Source organism: Coccinella septempunctata, chromosome 5 (genome assembly GCF_907165205.1).
Source record: "Coccinella septempunctata chromosome 5, icCocSept1.1, whole genome shotgun sequence".
NCBI classification, from domain to species: Eukaryota; Metazoa; Arthropoda; class Insecta; order Coleoptera; family Coccinellidae; genus Coccinella; species Coccinella septempunctata.
This window is the reverse complement of record NC_058193.1, coordinates 35,554,233-35,582,145: the sequence shown is the minus strand read 5'-3', so window position 1 is coordinate 35,582,145 and position 27,913 is coordinate 35,554,233. Positions and strand designations below refer to the sequence as shown.

Genomic DNA, 27,913 nt, shown 5'->3' with positions numbered 1-27,913 from the left:
AAACATGAAGTCTATAATCATCATTAAATTTATTTTCACAATATGTATAAAAATATTTACAACAAATAATATTAACTACTCTATTCTCGTATTCAACATTAAGTAAAATTGCGAATCTAAGCCTTCAATTAATCAAACAATAAAAATAGGAAAATTCAAACAGTTATTAGCACCCGTGTGAAAAAAAATCCACTCCAATTGATAAAATACGTCCAATGAGAATAATTTTATGGAATGATACAGAATAAATAATCAACTATGATTCGAATGGAAGATTTGGTCACAAAATTTCAAATTACCTACAATAGATTTGAACGTATGGCAGTTCCTACTTCTGTTTCAATACAGAGACATGTTTTATCACAATCTAATTCTTTTTATTCATGAAAAATTGTCTAGATGGAAAACTCGTAGAGAGAGAATCAGCGTTTGACTGAGCAACTGTGATGTTTCGTTCATTAATTTCAAGATCGTCAAGAACTTAAATATTCATGTATCTATTTGCTTGGATGTGTGATGAGAAAAATTGTCTTTTCGGTATTTCTACGTATACGAATGAGACATGTCCAGCAGTCAGCTGTGAAAAACCTATAGAATGCCTGAACCTTTTTATATTAATTGAGCAAATTCAATGTACTTGACTCATGTTCATTTCAACTACGTATGAGGAGTCCATATACTTTTAAATAAATAACAATTTACTAACAAACTCTCAATGAGACTTCATCCTGTGATGTACGTCAGCAGTACCATTAACGTAGTATTCGCTGACGGTTTTCCCTGGTTTCATTTCTTCCACGTGACCGTTTTCTTTGGGCTTTTCGCTTTTGTCGGACGATTCTATTTTAGCCCTTGGTTTCCTCTGGTAAGCCTTGTTGTAGAATTCCTTGAAAAGGAAGAAGAACATAACAGCGTGCATTCCGATCCACCAAACGAAAGCTCGTGGGTAATTGCAGTCGATGAACAGAAGCTGGAAGGCATGTACCATTATTCCAACAAATTGGGCCTGAAAAAAAATGATATTAATATTCTCCTACATATTTCTCGCTGGTCAAGAGGCTTCTAACATCAGATACATCTTCCTCCAAGGGATAGAAACTTATATAGACAGACTTACCATTTGAAGGGTAGTGAGATATTTCTTCCACCATAAGTACTTCTGCATATGAGGTCCCATAGCGCTCAGCATATAGTAGAAGTACATAATTATATGGACAAAAGTGTTCAAAAGACCAAAGAATGTACTATGGCCACCTGTAAAATTAACGGTTGAAACATAAACAAGACAGAACTAGAGAAAGTTGGTAAAGAAATAAAAAATCAAATAACCAGTGATTGCTGATAACCTATCTCCTTGAATTATAGTGAGATTAAAATATAAACTAAGTGAAACTGATTTATTAATAATTATTGCCATCAATTTTCTTGGACTGACCTGGTGTAAACTTGACTCCAAACCAAACAGACATTGGCATAACACCATGATGAATCACGTGAAGTGTACTGACTTGATCATACTTCTTCCTCATCACGAAGAAAAACTGAAAATTTACAATAAAAGTTAAAAATTCACATAATGCTGTAAAATTTAAATTTATTACGAGGTTTTTGGAAAACTTAAATGTTTTAGATTGATCTAATACTACAATTTGATAGGGCGAGAATCTGCTGGTATTTTTTTTCAGTTATTTCACCTGACGTTTCGCCCCTAAGTGCGGTAGGCATCTTCAGACAAATCTTCCATAGCTGAAAGCTCGGAAATTTCTAATATTTATGCAGTATCCGGCAGTGAAAACCTCCATGAAGTTTTGTTTACAAAGGAACGATTCATGGCCAGCTCTGTTTTGAGTTGAAGATAACATAAATCGTTATATAATTTGGAATACGTGAATGTCAAGGTTTCGGACAATGAGCCATCGTAAAGAACTGGCATTTTAGGACCATATAAACCCATCATAAATCTGCTGATTATATACCTACATTCCCACCCTTGTAAACATAATTAGTTACACTTCTGAGCTTGGAATTTATAATCAAACAACGAGAATAATTTATCCTGGAAGAAATACTTACGGTGTCAAAGAATTCCGTGAATTTGGAGAAATAATACCACCAAGAAAGATGCACCATCTGAAAAAAAATCAAGGATTCAATAGGAATATTAAAAGGGATGATAGACTCTGCTCACCCTTACGGTACTGGGTTTCAGGCTGTAGTCCACCGGTTGACATTTCCAGCTGTACTCTCCAGTGAACCATCCATTGAAACCGATCTGTAAAAAGTAATCAATTAAGATTTATAATTGAAGACAACAATGATGATTTCTTTCATGACTATCATTAATGAAGCTTGTTTGTTGTACAGAATTCATGTCAATCAATTGAAATTAAATTTTTTCCAGTACTACCAATTTGTTACTTCCCTGATATGTAAAATGTAAAAAAACTGAATATTCTGCATTTTACTCACCCCTAGAAACAGGTATAAACTGAACAAGACTTGTAGGAAGTTATAAGCGATCAAAACTCTTCTTAACTGGAAAGGCTTCCTGTTCTCCATGAGTTTTGGACCAAGGACCTTAAACGTGAAAAATATTAAATAGTTTCCTAAAAATAAGCGGTTCTCTAAATATAAAAAACCAAAAATCTATCGATGTTTCATATCATACCACCCACAACGGAACCAAAAGTTCAACAGTTACTACAAATAATATAACTATTCATAATTTAGGCTTTAAGTGCCTTTGTGGCATTTGAAATGTAGTGACACCCATAAGAATAGCATTTACGTACCTTTACTATGTAAACATAAGATAAACATATTCCTAATGTGTAAAAGGGACTTGACATAAACAACCAATTCGCTGTACGTGAATCTGAAACAAAAATTACCATCAATCTCAGTTGTCATTTGAAGGTAGAATAAGTTGTCTTTCATGTAACTTGATTTGAACGGCCAAATTAGCCCCATTGATTGTTGACAATGACATAATTAAAGAGATTGAGCAAAATCCTCAAAATAACTGGGTACTATAGACACAAAATAATGGTATGTAGTAATGGTTAATTTAATACCAAGAAAAAAATCGATGAACCTCTTCGTGGAAATCGAACATCATATAACTGTACAGATTATCGATATCTCGTAATAAATTAATAATCCATTGTATCATTGTCGGAATTGATAAATCACAATTCAACATTTTGTACTCACCTTGGTATTTGTTCATGTAGTTGTTGATTATGCTAAATGGATTATAAGTTACAGCCATTATGTTAACTGAAACAAAGAAGGACGATTTAGATGAGGAATTTATACAATAACGAAAAAAATCACGGGCAGATTTGATGTTCGCATTTTTATATTTCATTCAAATTTATTGAAATTCGGCTATTCAAGCATTGAAAGGTTATATATGGCTAGTAGAAAAAGTCGGTTTTGAGAAGGCAAAGAGACTTATTTCCACGAGAAATTTGAAGTGTGTAGTGCATTGGAGGTATCTTCTGCCTTTGCCCTACAGAATCTCTTAGAGTTAAAGTTAATCCATTGCAGTCAAGAATTAAGAGCTAGTATGTACTCGAATGTATGTATGTATAAGAAATTTCATCGGGACCTTTAATTGTCTGCAATTTTTAGAAATTATTTTGAATCTTTTCCGATAGTAGTAAGTATTTCACAAGTAAATTACACAGACATTTTGTTCAACATAAAAAATCTGGTATCTAATCCCATTCTTTCAACTGTCCACTACTCATTTTTGAAAGCGTGCAACTTTACAACTTGACCACCAAAATGTTCGCACTTATTTGGTAATACCCTTAAAGATCAAATCAAATTATATAAAAAATTTTTTTATATTAATATACAGGGTGGTCCAGATCGTGACCAAGAAATTTTAACCACGTATTCTACATAAAAAATAAGCCCTAATTTGTCCTATAAACATATGTCCATAAATGTTTCCTCTCCGAGATACGGGGTGTTGAAATTATAGCGATTTCTTCATGCATAAGAATGTGTTTTATTTTTTTAACCGGAAACGGTGCCTCGTACAGCAAAAATTCAAGAAACCGAATTTGCTACAAATTAAATAAGTATTTGAATAGTGATTTTTATTGTCGGAAAAACCAGTGGCGTATCATTTTTTCATCTAAAAATATTCTCGCTGCAGTACGGACGTCACTGGTAGAATAAAAAAGAAATGGTATTATGCAAAAAGTGCTCCTTGACGCTCAAAACCTATTTCTCAAATTTCATAAAAATATTTTAAGCAATGTGAGAGTTATCAATAAAAAACAATTTTTTTTCTATAATTTCAACACCCCGTATCTCGAAGAGGAAACATTTCTCGACCTATGTTTATATGTCAAACTAGGGCTTATTTTTGGTGTAGAATACGTGGTTAAAATTTCTTGGTTACGATCTGGACCACCCTGTATATTTCAAGTGTTTTTGCAATGAACGACTGGAAAAGTCCATTCTAATAAACATGGCAAAAGTTAAAATCGAGTGAGGTTCAATAATGCATTATTAGGAATCAAGCAATTGATCCACAAAATTTTTAAAAATTCAAGTGAATTCGAAAAAATTCGAAGTGCACTAAAGCGCAAAGGGATGGGACAGTTGGATATATTTTAATCGAGATTTTTACTGACTTTGAAACAATTCTTATTTAGCAATGAAACTCGACACAGATTGAAAGATTGTGTGACTGAAAACTCAATGAAAAAGTACGCGAAACTGTTCTAAATTTTTAGTTGTTTTTTACTGGAAAACACTCACCAGCAAATGTACACGACTAAAGAGAAGCGTCAGTCCAACTAGAAAAATTCACGACCATCTAACAATAAAACAGCACGCCCGTCTTCAATCACCAACTCGCGACCTGTAAGCCTCACCTCGCAGGCTTCTGAAACGAATTGACTCGAAAATACAATGGTCTAAACTTTAATACCATTTAAATATGTTAAAACACACATTTTCTTGGATTCCTTCCGGGATTCCGGCAATCTAAAAGTGATATACACCAAGGTGAACCATACGGCAGATTATTGCAAATTTGACGCGTTTTAGAATAATTTGAAATCGATTCTAAATGTATTCGGAATCGATACTGAGGTATGAGGCGTAAGTTGGACGATTAAAAATCCAGTTTTACTTAAAATTCATCGACGAAGTCTGATGTTCTCAAGGTGGGATACGCTCTTTTCGAAAAAATTCTATTGAATATTGATAGAGATGAATTTTCGAGATCCAGTTTTTGGAATTCGTGAAAAGGTATTAGGTACTGTCACGTATTAAAATCGTGCACTTTCTGCCTAGGGGACCTTGAGAATCTACGGAAATGAAATAATATTTTCCAATAGAAAATCAACATACAAAGGTGAACTGCTCAGTGCAAATGAACTGAATCTCGTCCACTTTTAGCTTCTTCCCAAAATTTAATTATCGAATTGTAGATTGTAGATCTTTTTAAGGACTGAAAAAAGGTGCAAAATTGATAAAAGGCTTATTATAACCTAACTTTCTTCAACAAAACTCCTATACATTTTTTGGTCTATTCATTCCAGATCATATAAAATGTTTCATGCTTTGATATACTTAGAAGATTCAAAGTCCAAACTGAAAAATTAACGAAGCTGAATCCTCATGTTACTCAGAACCATTGACAATTGATATTTCCGGTCCAATTCCAATTATTTTTACGTTTTATACCTCAATTTCGTCTTACTTGACTGGCACGATTCTCTCCAGCCAACGATAAAAAGCTTGAAAAAAGAATAGTCAGATTTTCTCATTGATTTCTTGAAATCTTTGGCCTGGTTTTGAAGAAGCTTGATCGAGGAATCAAAGTTCATTTGGCACATCGATATTTACGTGAATTTGATGATTTGATGCACAATTTTGTCAGCGATTTTTGGGACAAGAAAATCTTGAGTCAGAAATGGGCACTCAAACATCTCTTATGCCCTATAGTTGACATACTTTGTGTTTCCACAAAATCATGGAATAATCAAACCCTTATAATTTCTAAAGTATTGCATCGATTTTAAGGATTTTTCAGGCCTTTTCTCTTTGAGACGCTCGAAAAAATCCAAAAGATCAATCAGACCTAACCATGGAGACATCGGAGTTGAACCCTGATGAAATTCAATTGGTGATAGATTATTCAGTATACGCATGTGGAATTCGAATGAAAACCTAGAATTTGAAATGGATAGAACAAGTTTAATTTTTGTCATCTCTTCAGCATTGGCTTAACGATCTAAAAACGAGTTCCTTAATAGGGAAGTCTCATTCCATAAGGCTATTACACATATTTATTCAAATATCCATGGATTCACTCATTAGTGATTTATTCTCATAGCAGGAAACTGACAGATGCAGGGCATGTACCATAATGTGTCCTATAACACAATCTGATCGTTTTGTGAACGTATTTTAAGCATTTAAGGAAGAGATCGCAGAAGATGATTTCAGTGAAAATGAAAATATCGTTATCGCTTCAGGTGACATTGAATATTTACATTAAAAGACGATGCCTACTCTTCGTTATTACGTTTTGATGGCAATAATCGCTCATTTCGAGTTGGTAACATCGATATGAGAAGTTTGGGAGGAAGAATATCACAGGAAGTTCAGAAGAGTTTGGTGTGCAGTGTTTGAGTTTGAGGCATCTTCAAACTGTATTGAAATATGATTGTGGTTCAACCTGAAAAACGTACAAGAATGAAAGCTTCAAATTCAACATCGCGCATAAAGTAAGTCTGTTCTGTGACATCGCGTAACTACGAATCGGACTACATATGAAGACATAACAGATGTATCTCTTACGATCCAACGAATTGCTGTTTTGGATGATTGGTGAGATAAAAGGTGTACATTTATATCTGTCGTTTTACGATTTACGTTATTCAAGAAAAATTATTTATACTCGGTTGTTCTAAAGACATTGTGGTCCAGTAAAAAGTTTTGTGCCAAATTCAGTGATTTTTTTTATGATCAGATCCATAGATAAAAAGAAGAAACATTTTGTAAGGGTCTGTAACTCAGAAAGAGGGGAGTATTCTGGCAAAAATAAAAAAAGTGGTTTCCTAATTTACTATAGAGAATCTGTGATCAAATTTTGATGCATCCATGTTTATTTCACCACAAGAATCTGATGATAACATCTAAAATATTGTCTAAGTTTGACTACACCCTGAGATGTAAAGCCTTATCCTTCGCCTAAATGCCACTAGCACAAGGTAATTTTTCTCAAATATCTTCTTGGTGTACAAAGTGTGAATGTAAGGCAGCAAAAATTATCGTTTTCTGGCGAAGAATTTGGGAATAGTAGTCAAACTTGGGCAATTTTTCAGGTGTCCCACTGTTGTTTTGAAATTTCGAATTACGTTCGATGAAATTTGCAGCATTTTCGGTAATCTAGGTACACCTCTCAAAACTGTGATAACAATTTCAATGTGCTGAACGTTCAAGCTTCTCCGATATTTCCTATCCTATTTCCACTTCTGTTATCAGCCAATTCTGTCTACGATGTAAATTTCATAACGTAATCAGTTATTGAAAAGCCGCGTGTGCCTTTCATTTTCAGAGCAGCACGCTATAGGACATGTTTTGGGGTTCAGTAAATTATTCATTTCAAAATTCTGGCACGCAATGGGAAATTTAATAATCTCCCCTGTGTATAGGATTCGAACATGCATTCAATCAACAGATATGCCTTATTACTATGGATATAAGTTCTTCTACGATTGATTGATATGATTCAGGTATATTTTCTTTAATAACAAACCTTTGGAATCGATTGAAATTGACAGGAATTCATTGGTAATAAATCATCGAAAATGGATTCAAAATTCAATACTTTAAATTCGAATTATTGCCTCCAACAGCGATTCCAAGGGATTATTTGTGAAATATGCATCTACCTTCCTGTAGAAATCAATAATTTTCAAAATGATAGCGGGGGACATGAAAGGAGCCTCCTCGTAGAATGTGTTAATGCACATTCGGGCGTCCCCTGGGCAACAGCTCCGGCTGGCTGATCCTTTCACTCCAGAAGCATCAAAGAACAGAAAATGCACTTGCCAAGGACCTTTTCAGGTCCAAAGATGACTATTATCTCTGTAAACATCGAGGGTATATCCGCAAGTAAGGAAGAGCTACTGCAGGACATATGCCAACAATACAACTGCGATGTCCTATGCATACAGGAGACCCACAGAGATGGTAACCAAAAGAGGCCCAGAATCCAGGGAATGCGGCTTGCTGCCGAGAGGCCCCATAGACAATACGGAAGCGCAATTTTTATTAAGCCTGACATGCTCGTCCAGTCCACCAATGTAGCCGACGAGAATGGAATCGAGATATTAACAGTAGAACTGAACAACTGCACCATTACCTCTGTGTACAAACCACCACGCACAGATATAAGGGCCAACGACTTCTGTCCACTCGATGCAGATAGGACGCACTTCGTAGTCGGGGACTTCAACAGCCACAGCAGCCTATGGGGATATCATGACGACGATAGAAATGGGGAAGCAGTGATCCAGTGGGCAGATGCAAGCAAACTAACCCTCTTGCACGATAATAAGCTGCCGGCCTCCTTCAATAGCGCCAGATGGCGGAGAGGATTTAACCCAGATCTGATGTTTGTGAGTGATCGGATAAACTCTCAATGCGTCAAGGGAGTATGCCCACCCATACCAAACACACAACACCGGCCAATAATGTGTCAAGTCATGGCCATAGCCCGACCTCATAACATCCCATTCAGACGCAGATATAACTTCCAAAAAGCCAACTGGACCAAATTCCAGAAACTGTTGGATTGCGCAGTAGATACACTTGCGCCTATGCCGAGCTCCTATGATATCTTTGTGGATACCGTAAAAAAATGTTCACGACTCTCCATACCCAGAGGCTGCAACACCAATTATATCCAAGGCCTAACAAGAGCGTCGAAAGACCAGTTACAAAACTACTTAACTCTTTTCGAAGCCGACCCCCTGGGAGAAGATACTTTAGAGGCGGGCAAACAACTGATCACCTCTATTTCCGAGGCCAAGACGGAGAACTGGATCAAACTGATGAAGGAGCTTGATATGAGCGTAAGTAGCCACAAAGCGTGGAGACTGTTAAAGCGCTTAAACAACGACCCAACTCAGTCAAGAGCCCATACCAACGTAACCGCAGATCAAATAGCCGCTCAGCTCGTGCAAAATGGCAAACCAGACCAAAAGCCCAACAGGAAAACAACCAATATCAAACGAATAGAAGGCGACGAAACGACCGAACTCTCCACCCCCTTCACAATGGAAGAGCTGAACTCCGCCATAAATAAATGTAAACCACGGAAGGCCGCGGGACCGGACGATGTCCTGACTGAGCAGGTCAAGCATTTCGGGCCGAAAGCAAAACAGTGGCTGTTAGACATGTTCAATGCATGCTTACAACAGTGCAAGCTTCCTAACATCTGGCGAAAAGCCAAGATCATAGCTATCCTCAAGCCGGGCAAAGAAGCTAATAGCCCAAAGAACTACCGCCCGATCTCGCTGCTATGCCACACGTATAAAATCTTTGAAAGACTCATATACAACCGACTTTCTCCGGCCGTGGAACCAACCCTTATACCTGAACAGGCTGGATTTCGCCCCGAAAAAAGCTGTACGGCACAAGTGCTCAACCTAACCCAGAACATTGAGGATGGTTTCCAAAGAGGATACATAACGGGTGCCATTTTCGTCGACCTCACGGCGGCATATGACACCATCAACCTCCGACTCCTGATGCAGAAGATATACCACACAACGAAAGATATGAACCTTACAAACATTATCAGGAACATGCTTCAAAACCGGAGGTTCCTGGTGGAGTTCCAGGGAAAGCGGAGTAGGTGGAGGAACCAGAGAAACGGCCTGCCACAGGGAAGCGTGCTGGCACCACTACTCTTCAACATATATACCAACGACCAACCCCTCCCTGAAGGAACAAAGAGCTATATATATGCAGACGATAGGGCAACCACAGCACAAGGGAAAACATTCGAAGAGGTGGAACAACGATTGAGCGCGGCCCTAGTGGAGCTGGATACGTACTATAGAGATAACCAGCTGAAGCCAAATCCGACAAAAACGCAGGTATGCGCCTTTCATCTTAAGAACAAACACGCCGGTAGGAAACTACAGATCGAATGGAAGGGAGTACCATTGGAGCACTGCCCTAACCCTAAATACCTAGGCGTAACACTGGACAGAGCCTTAACATTCAAGCGCCACTGCCTCAACACCAAACTCAAAGTTTGCGGAAGAAACAATATAGTCCGCAAGCTGACAAGCTCTAATTGGGGAGCCCAACCCAGAGTTCTCAAAACCTCAGCACTCGCCCTCTGTTACTCCGCCGGCGAGTACGCATGCCCGGTTTGGTATAGCTCAGCGCACGCAAAACAAGTTGATGTCGCCCTCAACGAGACAAACAGAATCATCACCGGATGCTTGAAGCCAACACCCCTGAACAAGATCCACCACCTAGCTGGCATCGCTCCCCCTGCCATCCGTAGGGAAGCAGCTGCACTCAAAGAACGATTCAAAGCAGCAGAATCTGAACGCCACCCCCTACACAGTGTCCAACCGGCCCCTCAGCGACTAAAATCAAGGCGAAGCTTCCTGAGATCGACAGAAGATCACGAGGAACCTAAAACCAGAGTAGACCTTTGGGGGAAGACCTCAAACCAACATTGGATGAAGCCGAGTGAAGAACTGGCACCGGGAGGCAGTGAAAACTGGGAGATCTGGAAGGCGCTAAACAGACTGCGGACGGACACGGCGAGATCGAGAGATACCCTAAATAAGTGGGGCTACCCTGTGGACTCCAGACTGTGCGATTGTGGAGAACTGCAAACCACGCAACATATGTACACTTGCCCACTGTGCCCTGCTAGATGTACCATAGAGGACCTTGTGGCAGCGAAGCCGAACGCAATTGACGTCGCCCGATTCTGGGCAAAAAATGTTTAGCCCTACTATACTTTATTACTGTACTTATTATATGACTATGCTTATTATGTTACAATACTTATTATATATGATGCTTCTGACACGAATAAATAAAAATGATAGCTTCCACATACGTATTTTCTATATAATTCAATAGCGAAACTTCGATGAAACTCTTCTTGAAGGTGAATCAATATTCGAATGGATTGACTTCGAAAAATAGTTGGGTTAATTATGTCACCGTCACAACTCATATCCTCATTTTTATTCCTATTGTAATAGTTACTCATTGTGTAATTCTCACGAGCTCTCCAATATCAAATCAGTAATTAACGTCAATTCTCGGTTCATTTCGTACTTTACAAAGAAAGGTGCTCATGAACTTGAAAAAGAACTGGTGTGAAATAGATTATGGGATATTAAAATCAGATTGAACCCATTCTTAATTTGAGGCACGAGGTGAAAAGTTAATAACAGTTACTAGTTTTGAGAATCGAGGAGAGGAAATGAAAAAATCTTCAGAGAAAATCAAAATGATTCCCAGTATAAGGCATTAACAGAATCCTATTGCAGATGAGATCAACTACAAACAGTTTTATACTAAATGGTCAATAAAGTACGTGAAGCAACAATACGAATCTATAAATAGTTGCTTAAATTAGTGTGTTATAAACAATTACTTCAATTTGACGAGTAACTAAACTTTGAAGAAAGCAATAAAACAATTTGTAGAATTCTGGTTCGAATCAAGGTTAGATTGGCAATTCTTGACGTGAAAGGAAATATTTTGGTTTTTTCAATGCAACAAAAAAACATAATTATGTCCATAATCTTCAAGAAGTACCACATCACGAATACCCTTCAGATTACAGGCAAATAAAATAATAACAAGTGCACAAAAAGGCGAATGCACTCGGTGTCGTACACACAAAAAATTCAACAAATAATCGAGATATCACAGGAATTAATAATAAATCATTAGCATCTCGTACATAAATATCAGGTTAACCACCCCAAAAGTGACCAGATCCTGTGTTGAGGTCAGCATGACTAGACTAGATGTTTCCGTTGTATCTCAACCGGAAAACGAACAAAAAAATTCAACAGCAGCGTCATATACGCCAGAATCTCTCGGAAAAAACATAATTTTCGTAAAATAAATATATTTATCCCGAGCGCGAACAATTTTATGGGATATCAAAAAGGTGCTCACTATTTGCTTTGCACAAATGAATAATTGGAGAAACATGAGAGAAGGAAAAGCAAATAGTATTTATATTTTTTTTATTGAATATTATTCTGTTTGAATTATGCAATGTTTTCGAAGAATATTGAAAAGATCTTCAGAATACTCGTATTCTTAAATGCACTCATTAAAATAGGAATGAGGCAGGGAGGTACTGAATGAAAAATAAGAAACCGGACAAAGAAATTCCAAAACTGATCGGAAATTTTGGAGCTATAGCAGCCAGAAAAAAGGCACTGGTCATAAGCTGATTTTTGGTGGTAGATTGGTTCTTTGCGGATGGAAAAAACCAACTTTTATTCATCTACCCCGAACACTTTAGAATTTATGATTTTTTCCGCGAAGGTTCAAAATTTCCGATTTTCTATCGACCATAACTTGAAAAATAATTTTTTTTTTAAATATCTGTTTGCATATTCGTGTTCTACGCCCACGAATTAGTGTACAGTATAATTTTGGTTTTGATCGGAGACCAAAAAATTTTTTCAAAAAATCGCAATTTTTCAATGCATATGTATGGAAAAATTCGAAAAATTTTCAATCTCTCCGATTTCCACCAAAATTGTAGTTTTTACTAAATCGAGGGCGTAGATAACGAATGTGCAAACAGAATTCTGCTGAAAGGATTAGTTTTCAAGTTATGGTCGATAGAAAATCGGAAATTTTGAACCTTCGCAGAAAAAATCATAAAATCTGAAGTGTTCGCTGTAGATGAATGAGAACTGGTTTTTTCTATTCGCAAAGAACCAATCTATACTCCAAAAAATCAGCCTATGTCCAGTGCTATTTTTCTGGCTGCTACAGCTCTTCAAATTTGACCTATTTTTTCGAAATTTTTCACTAAAAGTAATTTTTTTCCCAAAATATTGATCCCACAAAAAATCTAATTACATATTCGTTATCTACGACCTCGAATTAGTGAGTACCATGACCCAAGTCGATATGGGTAAATGATTAAATTTTTTTCGGACTCAAAATAGAGTAGTCATCTGTCAAAATCATTATGCGAGCAGATGGTGTTAAAGAATTAAATATTCCTTTCATTTTGCTTTTCATTTCTCCATTCCCAATTATTTCTTCATTTCATTGAATTTTTCAACGACTATGAAGCTAAGTATATTATTTTGATGAGTTTGATGAAACATTCTCAACATATTTCGCCAAAAATATAATGAAGGCAGATTATTGCATAAAAAATTCCGTTCATTCTCAAGAATAATCTCACACGTTCAATTTAAAAATAATTATGGATTTCTTGCCATACTCACCTAAGTCTACGTAGGTATAAAAGGTAGTATCTGAAATGAAATGAAAATAGATCAGATATTTAATTCTTCTTGAATATTATATTATTGTTATCACTTGAAGACTAAGTACATTTTATTCTGTATATTCCTATTTTGTTTATTGAAACATTAATTTTGGTTGTATCCCACTCAAACGGAAAATTAATTTATTGAGAATATAACGTAGGATTTCTTTCAAATTTCACCAATGATCAACAAGCGGGATACAAATCCAATTTTTTTCTTGAAATTATTTCATCTGCATATTATGTATACTTAATATGAAATACCAAATATCAACTTCATTATTGAAAATATATGAATCAAATTTAATATTTGCTATGATTGTTAGTTTACTATAGGCAAATAAATCGAATAGCATTGAATTTTGTAGGTGCAGTTCATAAAAGTGTAGAGGTTTTTATTTCTTAATTTTCTTTTACATTCATAATTATTGTGGTTTTTCGATGGGAAGCTTATGAATTTTACCATTAAATATTAAACAATCATCATTTTGCTGATAACAATCACCCATTTCTCGGCCAAAATTTACCGATATATGAATTTTATCAATTGGTTGTTCTTGAAATTTAGACTTTGTATGTGTAGAAATTTTCCTGGATCGATAAATAAGAGACCATCCTGTTAATTCCGATTCCTGTCATTCAAACAGCTGAGCAATTAGTTTTTAAACGCGTTGTTTGTTCCATATCCTTCGAATTTGTGTTGTTTGAAGTTTTTCAGAGGAGCAGCTAATTTGTGCAAACACACCTATAATTTGTTTTCACCTAAACACCGCATCAATTATGTCCAATAAATTATTCATAATGTAACAAATGAACCACTTATCGTAAATTTAATCGACCCCTGAAACTGTCATTTCCTCATTACTGGGAACAACGTTATTTGACCCCAAATTGCTTAAAAAAATCTGATGAAGAAAATTCGGACGTCACTTGGAATAAAACCAGACCACTGCAAGGCAATGTTATGAATACGAACGTCATTTGGCCATTGAAAATTTTCCTCCATATTTCACTCAATGTTTTTCGTTTTTCGATGACGCATATTGGTCAAAAAGGTTTCACTATACTGGAAAAGTCTGCCAAGGAAAACTCAAACAGTATTTAGGTAGGAACACGTTTTCACAAAAACAAAATTTTTTTGACGTACAATTATGATGGTATCGATCCCAGAGGTATTAATGGAATATTCTTACATAATTCGAACAATTCTCAAGCTAATGTAACAGCACACGATTTCGGGGCAACACAATCCATCACAACACAATCAATCGGGAATCTCTTCGTGAAAATCATCTCTCATCCGATCAATTCGATATAGAAGAAGAACATGAACAATACCTTGATTACGCACGATCTTGCTTTCACTGTTGCCGAAGAAATGACACCGATGAAGTAACGCAAGTCTGCTTGCAGACGGAATGGCAAAAAGGATCGTTTAGCATTGGGATCACATAAAAGGCGATGTAGGATCATTGAAAACGAGCGCTAAATCGAATTTGTAGAGGGATGGATAGGACGCAAGTTTGAGCTATTTCGCAATTTGGAAGGAGAACTGTTTTTGTTGAACACGATCCTGCGACTTGGTATTAAATGGATGGACGTGTGAGAAAAGTTGGCAAACTCGTTGAGTTTCCTTTACGAGAAAATGTTTTCTTTCTTAGAAGATGTGAGAAGTATTTGGAACAAAGAGGAGGCCATTTCTAGCAACTATTTTTCATAAAGACCTCAGTATTTCAGTCTTTATGTTAGTTATGGATTTTCATGCTTCACATCTATTCAATATTTCATATTTTATAGAAAGACGAACCAATTGACGTTGAAATGTACCTGCCTAATGAATAAATAATAACATCATATCTACTACCTACTCAGTGCAGTACCTAAGGATATGACTTCATGTTCAGCCTATCTGAGGATTTTACTACATGATTATACAATGATACGAAATTATTACCTACATTTTCTTGTTCAGTTAGCCTTAAATTCCCAACAATCCATATGATGAGCTTCGAAATGATAAAAATAATTGTTATTTCAACATATGGACCAGAACTGGCAGAAAGTTGCATCAATGATATGAAGAAATGGGCATTGGCATGATTAGGTTTCAATATTTTATAACATCGTTCAAGGTAATTATAACAAAGAATGTAATTTACAGAATATAGCCTGTATTAGGTGATTACTGCAATTCAAAATTGAAACCAGAGACCCAGAGACGAGAAGAAGACAAAATTACCTCGTTAATGAGTCACATGAGAGAGAGACCATGCAGAATCCATAATTGGAGATGGAATTTAGTAAAAACCCTAGTACATACATAGCTGTTTTCGAACGATTTATTTTGAGTTTTGGATATTGATGAAAGAATACTGAAATTGTAACAAATATGTTCAATTTGGAGCCTTTTTCCTTTGCCTCATTTCTGTTGTTCAATCTGTATTAATTAAACAGGTAAATGAATCATCCCTCTGAAAAAACTGGTTCCAAACTGATCGATATTCTTTACATTATCCCAAAAGCCAAATTCGGTACATAATTTTTCACGAAAACTTCTTCATTTGAAAGTTTTTGCATATGTATGATTTTTGGAAAGGGTCAACATAATAATTTTCGAAATGTTTGATAAGTCATTATCATATTGCTGAATTGTTCCGACCGAATTAACAACGGTGAATGTGGAATGGAGGTGGAATCCTCTGGACAAGGTTCTCTCGTAGGAAATCAACTTTTATATGTAGCTACACGCTACACTTGAACTCCGCAGATAATTAATATAGGTATATAGGTGATCAGGAACCAACCGAAATGTAATTAATTGAAATTCGCGATCTATACAGGGTGAGTCTTTGACTCTTACAGATATGTCGGAAAAAATGTTAAAAAAAAGTGTTTCCTTCGACCTCAAGGATCTACTTCTGAAATATTTGTATGAGTCAAATACTCACCCTTTATTGAAGTTTGGTTCAACCATTTTTTCAGAGATATTTTCTATGCATTAATGTTCGAAATTAAAACAGTGTATCCATCAACAAATATATCATCTGGTAGCTCTATAACAGGGACTGAATATCAACATCTCATTATCCGCCAATTAAACACTTGCCAAAATCCTCGAAGTTAGTGAGATAATTATCCTAATTAATATACTGAAATATTTATTTGGAACGACTTAAAGTTTGCGTACCAAAATAGTCGGTATGATATTTTTCTGCTGCAAATTTCTCAACTATCTGAGACAAATGCTATGCATTGAAAGGAAAATATGATATTTAGAAAATAAAACAGATTAAATCTTCAAATACATGAAATAAGAAAGGGATCAACTAAGCACTTTATTTCATCCTTTTCCAAAGTGCTCTAAAGTTTGCATAGCAACTCAAACCTTTAAAATTTGAAGAGTGAAGAGGTACCCTACATTCTACACTAGTAGTATAAATGAAAAGTTGCAAATAAAATTAAGTGGTGATTCCTGTGTTAAAAAACCGTTGCTACTCATTAAAAATCCGCAAAAAATTAGCGCTATCCATTGAGAAAGCCTGAAAGAGTCAACAATATATGTACTCAATAAATCGCGTGAACGTTTAGATATATGTTGTTTGCTCAATTTTTAGGACATGCACGTCTAAAATCCGTCATTCCGAAGATTGAACTAGTTTTTATAATTTCTTGGATTGATCTAGTATTGTGACTGCTTTATTTCCGATCGTTTTAGCTCAAGGAACAGCAATAATTAATATATTCAAATTCTTAATGGATGTTTTCATTTCAATGCCGTTTAGCCAATCTGTCAAATCGGTTTTCCTTAATCCTAGAAGCCATAAACCGTCCGAAATATGGCAGTAAATATTCAGGTGTGCTCCCAGGTGAGAGACATCAATGCAAATTCAGCGACCTTATTCTAGAGCCGTCCTGGATATATGTATATTTCCTGATTCATTCATACGACAATCGTTTTATTATTTAGATTCGTGTCGAAAATCCTTCTCCGAACAACAGGTTTACATCGAGGAATTATTATTATTAAGCTTGTTTTGAACAAATGCCGACACAAGACAAGGAAGACTCTTCTCGTTTTTGTACTACGCCCACAATTATCATTCTGGCTTTTGAGGTCGCGAATCAGGGTTGTTTAAAATTGTCGAATGTGGAGTTTTGTCACGAAAATGAGAAAAATTACCTGGCAAGACGGCCTTGTATGAATATCGATATTTCACCAATGCAATGAGGTGGTATCCATTCACCATATACCATATTAAATCCAACAAGAACCATTTACATATAGGCTGTGAAGTATCAATATTTCTCACATGAACTTTATACAAAAGTCGATTTCAATCCATCACTTTTATTTAAGCAGTCGGTTGGCCATTGAAATTTGACACATTTCACTCTGTATAGTAGGAAATTGTGGGGTTATGACGCTTGTCAAAACATTTTTGGGTTTTAAATCAACGCTATGTTGCTCGTTCTACGTAAAAGTTTCTGTTATTACCTATTTTATCACAATGTCGAATCTCTTCGGAAAATATGTGACGAACATAATTGAAGTTTATAAAAACTGATTGAAGGCATACCAAATCCAGTTATTTGCATGGAAAATACAAGAGATCAGTATAATATCATAATATGCACTAGCTTGAGGAGAGTTAATGTTCGTAATCTTCTTTGGCTAAAGTTTGAATACGTTACATCAGTTGTAGATTTCAAAAATATTAACCCGAAGATGAAATGCATATGATGAAGTGGTTGGGAATGGGTATCTCCCGAAGGAATCAACAGATAATTACAAGAATGTTAAATTCTTCAACAAAAATCATCTTGCATCAATATAAGTAGGTAAATGGAATTAAAAGGAAGATGAACTTCACCTTTGAACAAAAATTTCACATGAATAAACAATTAACAGCACAACTGGCGTATTTGTGGCTGTTCATCTTAATACACCGATATAATAATAATAATAATAATAATAACAATAATTAGGTATTTATTGGTACCTTAACACATTTACAATGTATAGGACAAGTCGAATGAAAAATAGAAAAATCAAAATAGAACTTATTCTGCGATGACATTCATCGAAAATCCTGTAGAAAACTTTTAGCATTAATTCACTCAAACATAAAATTCTCAAATGCCACCACTTTTTTGGGTCTCCCAATAGAAGGAAAATCTTTGACATCCTCTTCATTAACAATCTTTCTGATTGTGGAAATATACAGCTGAAATATCGTCGTCGTGTAGATTCAGATGAAACATTATATAAATTCTCTTACATTGAATATGTTCGCTACCGTCTGAGGTACTGTGGATTTTAGAATATCAGGGTATAACTATTTGAATGAGAGGACCTGAATTCTGAAAATAGCACTTCCTGAAACCCTGTCTCATTTTTCAATTACTTTCGGTATTTTCGTAATAAAAATTGATATTAGTTGTGGCAACGGCGTTATGACATTAACGACATTCATGAGTGCCAACCTTACTGCGTTCTAGTTACAAAAACTTGGGAAAATTATTTCATGGCCAACCGACTGCTAAAATAAATGTGAATGGAGAATAAATTCTCAATTTGTGCCCTTTTGAAGTAACTGGGAAACATGTGCTCATTTTTCATCAAGAACAACTATTGAGGATTTGAGATAAGCTTTTTGAATCTTGAAGGTTGAAAACTGTGGAAAGATGGAATTTTCCCTTTTCCATTTTTCACAGTATTGAGAATACTCGGAAAAATCGATGAGGAAATTGATATGGACTTCTCACCTGAAAAAAATTATTCTGCTCTTAAATAGTGGAAAATAAAACTAATTAATCATTCCAGTACGGGAAATAAAAAGTTGAAGATTATCGAATAATGAAAAAGTAGTCTTGAAAAATCAAGGTTTGCGCGTTATTGCGACAATGAAACGATGGCCAATTCGAAGACAGCTGACCTTAACATACGATATAGTTCAGGTACATTGGAAAGTGAACTTTTGTGTTAAAAACCAATTTTTATTGATCGATCTTGGCGAAATACAAGCATACCAGTTGTTCACAAAATCACTCAATAACGACAGGTTTAAATCGAGATTCGAAGGAGTTTCAGGTAGGAAATTTGTCATTCGATTTCAATGTCCCTACAGACTTGTTATTTTCTGAATTCAAATTCGTATTGAACATGAATCAAGCTCAGAGTTTAGGAAGAATAATGCATGAGCAAGACTAGGAGAACGGAAATTTTTTCGAAAATATCCAACCATTGGAAAATTTCCATCGTCCATAAATTTATTCCCCACAATGTCATTTCTCCCAAAGTGCTTCCTCCCGAAGGCAAAGGTTGAAATAGACTTATTTATTTCGTTTTTATAATTGCCTCCTGTTGCGTACTACGAAGGAAAATATCCATATAATCGAATGAAAAATTTCGTATACCTAGTTGGCTGTGGGGGCCACACAATCAAAGCAATAAATTAATTGAATCATCTGGAACCAAGGTGAATACATTAAACAATTATAATTATCATAATAAATTCGTTGAAAGGATAAAGAATCCTCGACAATAAAACGCACACAATAAGTATAGTGTAGCCTAGCTCAATTTTGCAATGCATTCGCCGAGAACGCTGTATTAATAAACTTTTGCTTCAACTAGGTTAGACCCACTTTCAATTTCACAGATGACATTACACCGAGTATATCCTTGACTATTGCACAAAACAACAGCATATGCTATACCGGTCTACCATTGTAATCTTGTGTGATTAATTGTTAGCATTCATCAGCGCATTTTTCTGATTTTCGGAGATGTCTATTTTGGTACTACGCATCCATCATTATAAAATACTAGATCGAGAGGAATGAAAAATCAGCTGATTTAGACTATTAAGAGGGTTGAAAAATACTTTGTGTGAGCTTCAGAAATTCTAGATTTTTCGCAAATGTAAACAAATCTACGTCAGTGAGTTAGTCTTCAATTTTACATTACTGACAAAAGTGAGGTTAGCACCGATTATAGACAGGGGTCTGTGAGAAGTGTTATTGGCGTCGGTATTTATGAAATTCTTTTTGTTATGGGTTTTTAAGGCAAATCAGCCAAAAAAGTGGATATTCTAGCCTAGCCTTAAACACTAGAGAGAATACATACTCCCTATAATATGACATCAATAATGCTTCCTCCAAACTATACTTCATTCACTTTTATTTTAGCAGTCGGTTGGCCATGGAAATTTGACACATTTCACTCTGTATAGTACGAAAATGTGGGGTTATGACGCTTGTCAAAACATTTTTGGGTTTTGAATTAACGCTATGTTGCCCGTTCTACGTAAAAGTTTCTGTAACTACGTATTTTATCACAATGTCGAATCTCTTCGGAAAATATGTGACGAACATAATAAATTGAAATTTATACAAACTGATTGAAGGCATACCAAATCCAGTTATTTGCATGGAAAATACAAGAGATCAGTATAATATCATAATATGCACTAGCTTGAGGAGAGTTAATGTTCGTTATCTTCTTTGGCTAAAGTTTGAATACGTTACATCAGTTGTAGATTTCAAAAATATTAACCCGAAGATGAAATGCATATGATGCAGTGGTTGGGAATGGATATCTCCCGAAGGAATTAAAAGATAATTACAAGAATGTTAAATTCTTCAACAAAAATCATTTTGCATCAATATAAGTAAAAGGAATTGAAGAAAGTTTCAAGTTAAGATGAACTTCACCTTTGAACAAAAATTTCACAGGAATAAACAACAGGGCAACTTGCGCGTATTTGTGGCTATTCATCTTAATACGTTGATGTAATAATAATAATTAGGTATTTATTGGTACATTAAGACATTTACATTGTATAGGACAAGTCAAATGAAAAATAGAAAAATCCATTTCGGGGAACTTATTTTACGATGACATTTATCGAAAATCCTGTAGAACACGAAAATTCACTCAAACATTCAAACATAAAATTCTCAAATGCCACCACTTTTTTGGGTCTCCCAATAGAAGGAAATTCTTTGTCATCCTCTTCATTCACAATCTTTCTGATTGTGGAAATATTCAGCTGAAATGTAAGTCGTTTAGATTCAGATGAAACATTATATAAATTCTTACATTGAATTTGTTCGCTACCGTCTGACGTATTGTGAATTCTAGAATATCAGGGTATAACTATTTGAATGAGCGGACCTGAATTCTAAATAGAACCTGAAACCCTGTCTCTTTTTTCAATCACTTTCGGCATTTTCGTAATAAAAATTGATATTAGTTGTGGCAACGGCGTTATGACATTAACGACATTTCATGAGTGCCAACCTTACTTCGTTCTAGTTACAAAAACTTGAGAAAATTATTTCATGGCCAACCGACTGCTAAGATAAATTTGAATGAAGTATACGAATAATGCAAAGACCAATTGCACTATTATTTCGTCCATAGATAGATGATAACTCTAGCCTAATCCAACTGATATTGATTGATATTTCTCAATTTTTAGCTTAGTATTTCCAGTAATCCCTCGCGTGTTTGTTACGTCGTGTATTTCTTCTGAGGAGCAGGATTTCCTTAGCTTGGAAAATTTCGAAATTGTCATTGAGACTGCATGCATAAAGCATAAGTGATTCGTTAAGCAAGCTATATAATTAATTTTCAGTGAGAAATGTTTCAGAATTCCCTAAGAACTGGGTCAAATCTGAAATGCATTTAACGATAATTATGAAAGTAACAATGTAGGCATGTTGATTGATACAATAATTATTGACATATCGGTAGAAACAAGCAATGGTGGAAAAATCAGTATTAGGTTAGTATATTTCTCAGAAATTTCTGATAGAATAGAAGTGGATAACTCAGAAAAACTGTTGGTTGTCTAGTATTTCTAGTAAACTACGAAAAGTGATTTTATGAAAAGAGAAGTGGATGGTTAAAAAGAGGGACTCAGGAAATAAAAATAGATTACAGTGTTTTTTTTGTTTTCCAGTTAAAAGTGAAAAGTCATAACGCTTTAAGTTTTGGTGATATAGATGAACCAATACAACAATCCAGATTCACTTTTTTATGTAGAATTCAGTGGTTAGTAGTGTAGTAGAAAATGAGCTATCTATTTTTCTCTAGATCTTAGGTTATAGAGCTGCCATTCAATCCCATCGAATTTGTCCCACCCTGTATAACTTGCATCGTTTTCACTGTAAATGAAACCAAAACCGGAATCCTACATTCTTTGTAAAGAAATCCAATAAATCATAGAATAGGAGAACCATCGGAATACACAACTCAATCAGTACGGGAGATTACAGTGCATTCCATATAGGAAATTCTCCATTTCTACATTTCAAATATAAAAAAGCATAATTCCAGTTGAATTATCTTGAATATAAGAGCAGTTAAAACTACCGTTTGCGTATTTACTCAACAATCGTTCATATTCTGAAGTGAAAATTAACACCGTCAAAAATGCAACGGGTACTCCCGTACAAAAGTGCGAAACACAATTGATTTAAATTCCATGTAAAATCTCTTCAATACCACAAAGGTGTCCATCGACAACATTCGACCTTGTTTCTATAAGTGACGATTTTCAATTGACTTACGTAGACTGCGAAGAGAGCTGTCACAGATAAATTGGATAATTACCAGTTTGAAATAGAGCGACATAGATACAGGAAGATAGGAATGGACGAAAATTTTACATGGATCTACGAAATTCAAGGAATTTCGAATGAATTTTAGAAATACTGGATTGCCTTTCAAGTGTTTCCTGTTTCGGTGTTTTGAAAATTGAAAGAACTTTTAAAAGAAATTGACGACACCCCTTTTGCCTATAAAACTTTTAAGGAAGGAATCAACACGACAGTCAATTAAATAAGGACATAAATTTCCTCTTTCAACTGAAGACGACATGTAAACACGAGCGTTTTTCAAAACTCTCAGTTGGAATGAACTTATAATTTGAGATTTATAATTTCACTCTATCCTACATATATAGGGAATGCATAAGAAACCATGCTTTCTTTTACATTCAATGAGATTGGGGTCCAAGAACTGCAAAACTGGTCTGCTTTGATACTGGTATACCAGTATCCAATATTATAACATTTTCTCACAAATTAGTATAATTTGAGAGACCTTCAAAAATTTGCTGTTATACCTGAACATCATTCAGTTGTAGCAAAATGAATTAATGAATTTCAAACTGAGAGATTATGACGAATTCCAGAGAACTATGCTATAAACATCAATTCGCATATTTTATACTCTCATTATTTGTAGCTCTTATGCACATAAATCAATGCAGAATCCATTTAGTAACTTTGGGTAAACATAAAACATATCCAATTATTTCCTCTTCGAACAAAAAAGCACATAAATTTTGCGTGGAAGGAAGAATGCTATTTTACCAGGCAATAAATCCTCATTCTACATACATACATTTCGAAATGACATTTTCATTGTTTCCATACACATTGATACATTTTTCATTGGAATGAATACATAATTATTTCTGAAGTTTCCATTAAAGGAAATATTTATCACAAAGTCAATTAAGGCTGCAGGTCAATAGAATTTACACTGAATCCATTCAAGAGGCAATAAATCAATGTGGAGTAGTGTCAAATCTGTAATACAGTTAACACATACAATTGAGATATACCATCTTATTGTTAATGAATTTTCAATTGTTGACTGATTACTGGAAATCAAACATTCGGAAAGAAGGTAATCCTTGAGAAATTTCATTACTGATCGTATGCAAATCATGAATCTGATGTTGGTTTTCCTAGATTCTTTCGAGAATTTGGTAGGTACAGTGTAGGTTAATAATTTGAAATTCTTTCAGAATACGTCAGATGAACAATGACTTAGTTATCTTCTTTTATATTTTCATCTCAGCAGACAACCTTGGGAATTTCAAAGATGCAATAGTGCTATTGGAGGTAGACATCAATTGTCAGAAGAATCCATAATGAAATTTGGAAATTTTCCATTTATTTGGGATAGGTACATTCCAATGATCGACTGGATTTCCCAGAATACAACTAACTAATCCTCTCATTAGATTACCTCATGTATCAAGTCATATAAGAAACGAAAAATTCAATCGAATAACCCTGACTTTCAAAGGACGAACTGCCAAGAAGAATAATGCTGGAAATTTTACACAATCTACATCTACAATCTTCAACACTTGATTCAAACTTCAATTTAAAATTAATTGAGCTAAAATCTTGTGCTGAATATTGTTTTCCTGTATCTGTTTCAATGGTTCATGGTTAGGCATATTTACATGCATATTTTTTCATTTTCCAATGAGTCCTTTAAGCCAGAAGCTGGGATGATCAATGTAATAATATTTTTTGTGTTTTAATTCATTTTTCTGAATTATAAACTGAATGGAATAAAATTTGCATTAGGTCATAGTCGTATTGATATTTCAATGTTTAATGTTAACCGCACCATTACAATAATTAGGCATTTGTAATCAAACATCATAGCTCGTAAAATGTTTTCTAATACCAATTGCAAAATTGGAAATGGAAATAAGTGATTTTGAACGATGTCAGTGTTGTAAACAATGGGTGCTTGTTGTCAAATGGCTAATTAACGCTTCAGATTGACAGATACAACAACTTTTTTGTTAGTGTCTTCACTAAATCGAATATTTTTTCAATTCACTAAGCGGTATAATGATTGTTTGTTGTTAACTGATAACTACAAGAGCAAAAAACCTCAACAATTACTTTATATTCATTCGATTTTTGACATATTTATGAGTGAAGGGATATAATGCTGGGAACATTTCTGGAATCCTTTTTTTGCAAATTGTATCTTCTGTACTTTTGAAAAAATGCCTGGATAGTTCTAGGAGAAATTTTGTTTCCAATAAAAACCTTTGAAATTGATCTGGATTTTTGTTTCCAATTGTGATTGATATAAGACTCATTTTTAGTTTTTCTCGTTGTGAATTTCTGTTATAGGTGCGAAGTAGAAAATTTCTTCTTAAACATGACAAATTTCACAGGACAAGTATGCACTTGTACATATGCATCTATCCTAAGAATTTTAGTTGAAAATTTATTATGACATGTAGTCATTAGCTTGACAAGAAAAACCATTTAATACATTGCAAAATAATCAATCAATGCAATATCCATTACATTTGTCCATGAACAAATTGTACATTTAACTAATCATCCATTTGCTGGTGAATCTAGGGAATGATGAATCTAGTTGAATTTTCATGTTTTTTTTTTGAGGAGATTAAAGATAGCGAATGATGCCATCAATCAATATACAACACGAGTAAAACAATGGTCTTCATTGTTTGGAATTTAACATTCTCATTTGAAAACCAGAGGCAAAATATTAAATGTCAAAAATTCGAAGCCTGCTGGATATGTTTTTGTGGGAAGCTATGGGTTGGGTGAATCAGCATCTTGAAAACTTCGTACTTAGAAGGAGCTTTTCGACAATATTCAAAATTTTGCCTAATCTTTTTGTATTCAATTATACCCAATGGCTTATTATCATTATAGTATCGATGAAATCATCAAGTATTGTGATCCAAAACACCTATTTCCTCTCTGACATTTGGGTTTGTCATGGTTACTCGCCTAATAAATAGATATCAAATAGAAACTCTCTTTTATCTGATACTTCCAATATTTCTCATTTGGAATGAATGGAAGTAATACTGAAATGTCATCTTGAAAAAAGTTTTAGTACAATAATATGAATTTCCAGTTTAAATTCAATCTTTCGAATACAAACTGAAAATTAAATTGCATTCCTCTGACGCTCAGAAAAATATGGTTTTTCACACATTTTTATAACTGCAATAGGACAGATATCAATCATGATTTAATTGTGGGTCGAGTTCATTTATATCAGTTCCTATCAGTAAATTTCCATGTCAAGGGTATGCAGGCTAATTCATTGTTTACAATGGGAAGGCAGGTAATCAATATTTTTGAGTACTGTCTCAGACGGTATTTCGGCCAAACTCACGACCTATTTCTCGACAGGAATACCTGGAAGCAAGATCCCCAAATTATAGTTCTCCCTCAGATACCCACCCTTAAACCTCCCCTTCGTGGGAAACAGGGAAAATGACATAACCTCTCACCAGGTTCGAGGTTATGTTAGATTCTTCGAAATTTCAAACATGCACTGGAAACAAAACACTATTTGCATGCAGGACGCACAATTTAAGTTTGGAATTTTATCGATTGTGGGGGAAAATAGTATCTGAAGAAAAACACACAAATTTTTTTATTGTTTTCCATGACAGAAAAAGCAACACTTGCATTATGTTCGTTCGAACTTACCGGTTATTATGTAAGTTAACGAATTTATTTTCTATTTAATCACAGACGAGAATCATCACCACAGAACAAAATGATCCAGCATACACTCCACGTACATTCACTGTGTGTTGGGAACTGACGGTGGATGCCGTGAAAAGCAGTTGGCAGCTAACCTGCTTTGATTTTAAAACATAGGAGTGTGGGATTGATCACATGACCAACGGCGTGGATTTGGAAGGAAGTATCGAGTCCTGGAACAGGTAGATTAATGAAACTGGAGGCGAAATTGTTCGAAAATGATTTTCGGTTCGGTTTCCAAACTTGTGAATTTACTCCTTTTCACATATTCCTGCCTTTATCGGTTGTGGTTGCCCTTAGGCTCGTTTTATTTATCTACGGGGATTGCCCAATATCCGTGGGCTCATTCTCTAGACTGCCAGAGCATCATTTATCTTATCACTGTACAGGTGTACAGCCGAAATGTTTCTTAATGAATAATTAAAAACGATGATTGAGTTGTTATCTGTCATTTCTCCTCCTGAAAATAATCCGGCTCGAAGGACCAAATATTCAAAATCAGGGTTTTCGTTAATTTCGAATACTACGAGGATATGACAGCTGATTGGGGTGGAAAATAATCTTGAAACCATTGATTTTTCATATATTCTTCAAATAAGTATATAAATCATGCAGTTTTTTTATTTTATAAAAAAAAACCGTCCAAACATATAGTGACAGATTACTGCAATTTAATGAGAAAAACAAGAGATTCCCTGATATGTATAGTGTGAAAGAATAAATTCGACAAAAGGGAATTGAAAAGATTCTTAAGGAATAACAGAGACCTGAAGGATGAGAAAAGAAAGGTGAGTATAAACTGGAGAAAATTCGTTGAAAACTTACAGCAAGAAATTACGAGAGACCTCATTTGTTCAATTAATAAGGAAAAAAATTTAATGTGGCACAAATTTTAGGGGCTGCTTTTTTAACCCCTTGCAATTATAGTGGAATAACCATTATTTATGTTGATGCGGAATCATCGATTGAAGTTAATGGTTCAAG

At 34.9% G+C, this 27,913-nt stretch overlaps 1 protein-coding gene across 4 annotated transcripts; it reads right to left on the bottom strand.

The window, feature by feature from the left end:
* Positions 1 to 10: 10 nt before the first annotated feature.
* Positions 11 to 27,026, bottom strand: LOC123313453 (elongation of very long chain fatty acids protein AAEL008004-like). Of its 4 annotated transcripts, none has more exons than XM_044898339.1 (10): positions 26,873 to 27,026; positions 13,515 to 13,544; positions 3,214 to 3,279; positions 2,793 to 2,875; positions 2,470 to 2,577; positions 2,189 to 2,272; positions 2,074 to 2,130; positions 1,436 to 1,541; positions 1,118 to 1,254; positions 11 to 1,006 (listed from the first exon to the last, which is right to left on the bottom strand). In XM_044898339.1, exons 3-10 carry the CDS (start codon positions 3,269 to 3,271, stop codon positions 713 to 715), a joined length of 927 nt encoding a protein of 308 aa, XP_044754274.1. In that variant the 5' UTR covers positions 3,272 to 3,279; positions 13,515 to 13,544; positions 26,873 to 27,026; the 3' UTR covers positions 11 to 712. The 4 variants fall into 4 exon arrangements, with proteins under 4 accessions (XP_044754274.1, XP_044754276.1, XP_044754277.1 ...); XM_044898341.1 differs by lacking the exon at positions 26,873 to 27,026 and adding an exon at positions 14,897 to 14,919; XM_044898342.1 differs by lacking the exon at positions 13,515 to 13,544 and having other exon boundaries at positions 26,873 to 27,008.
* Positions 27,027 to 27,913: the final 887 nt, after the last annotated feature.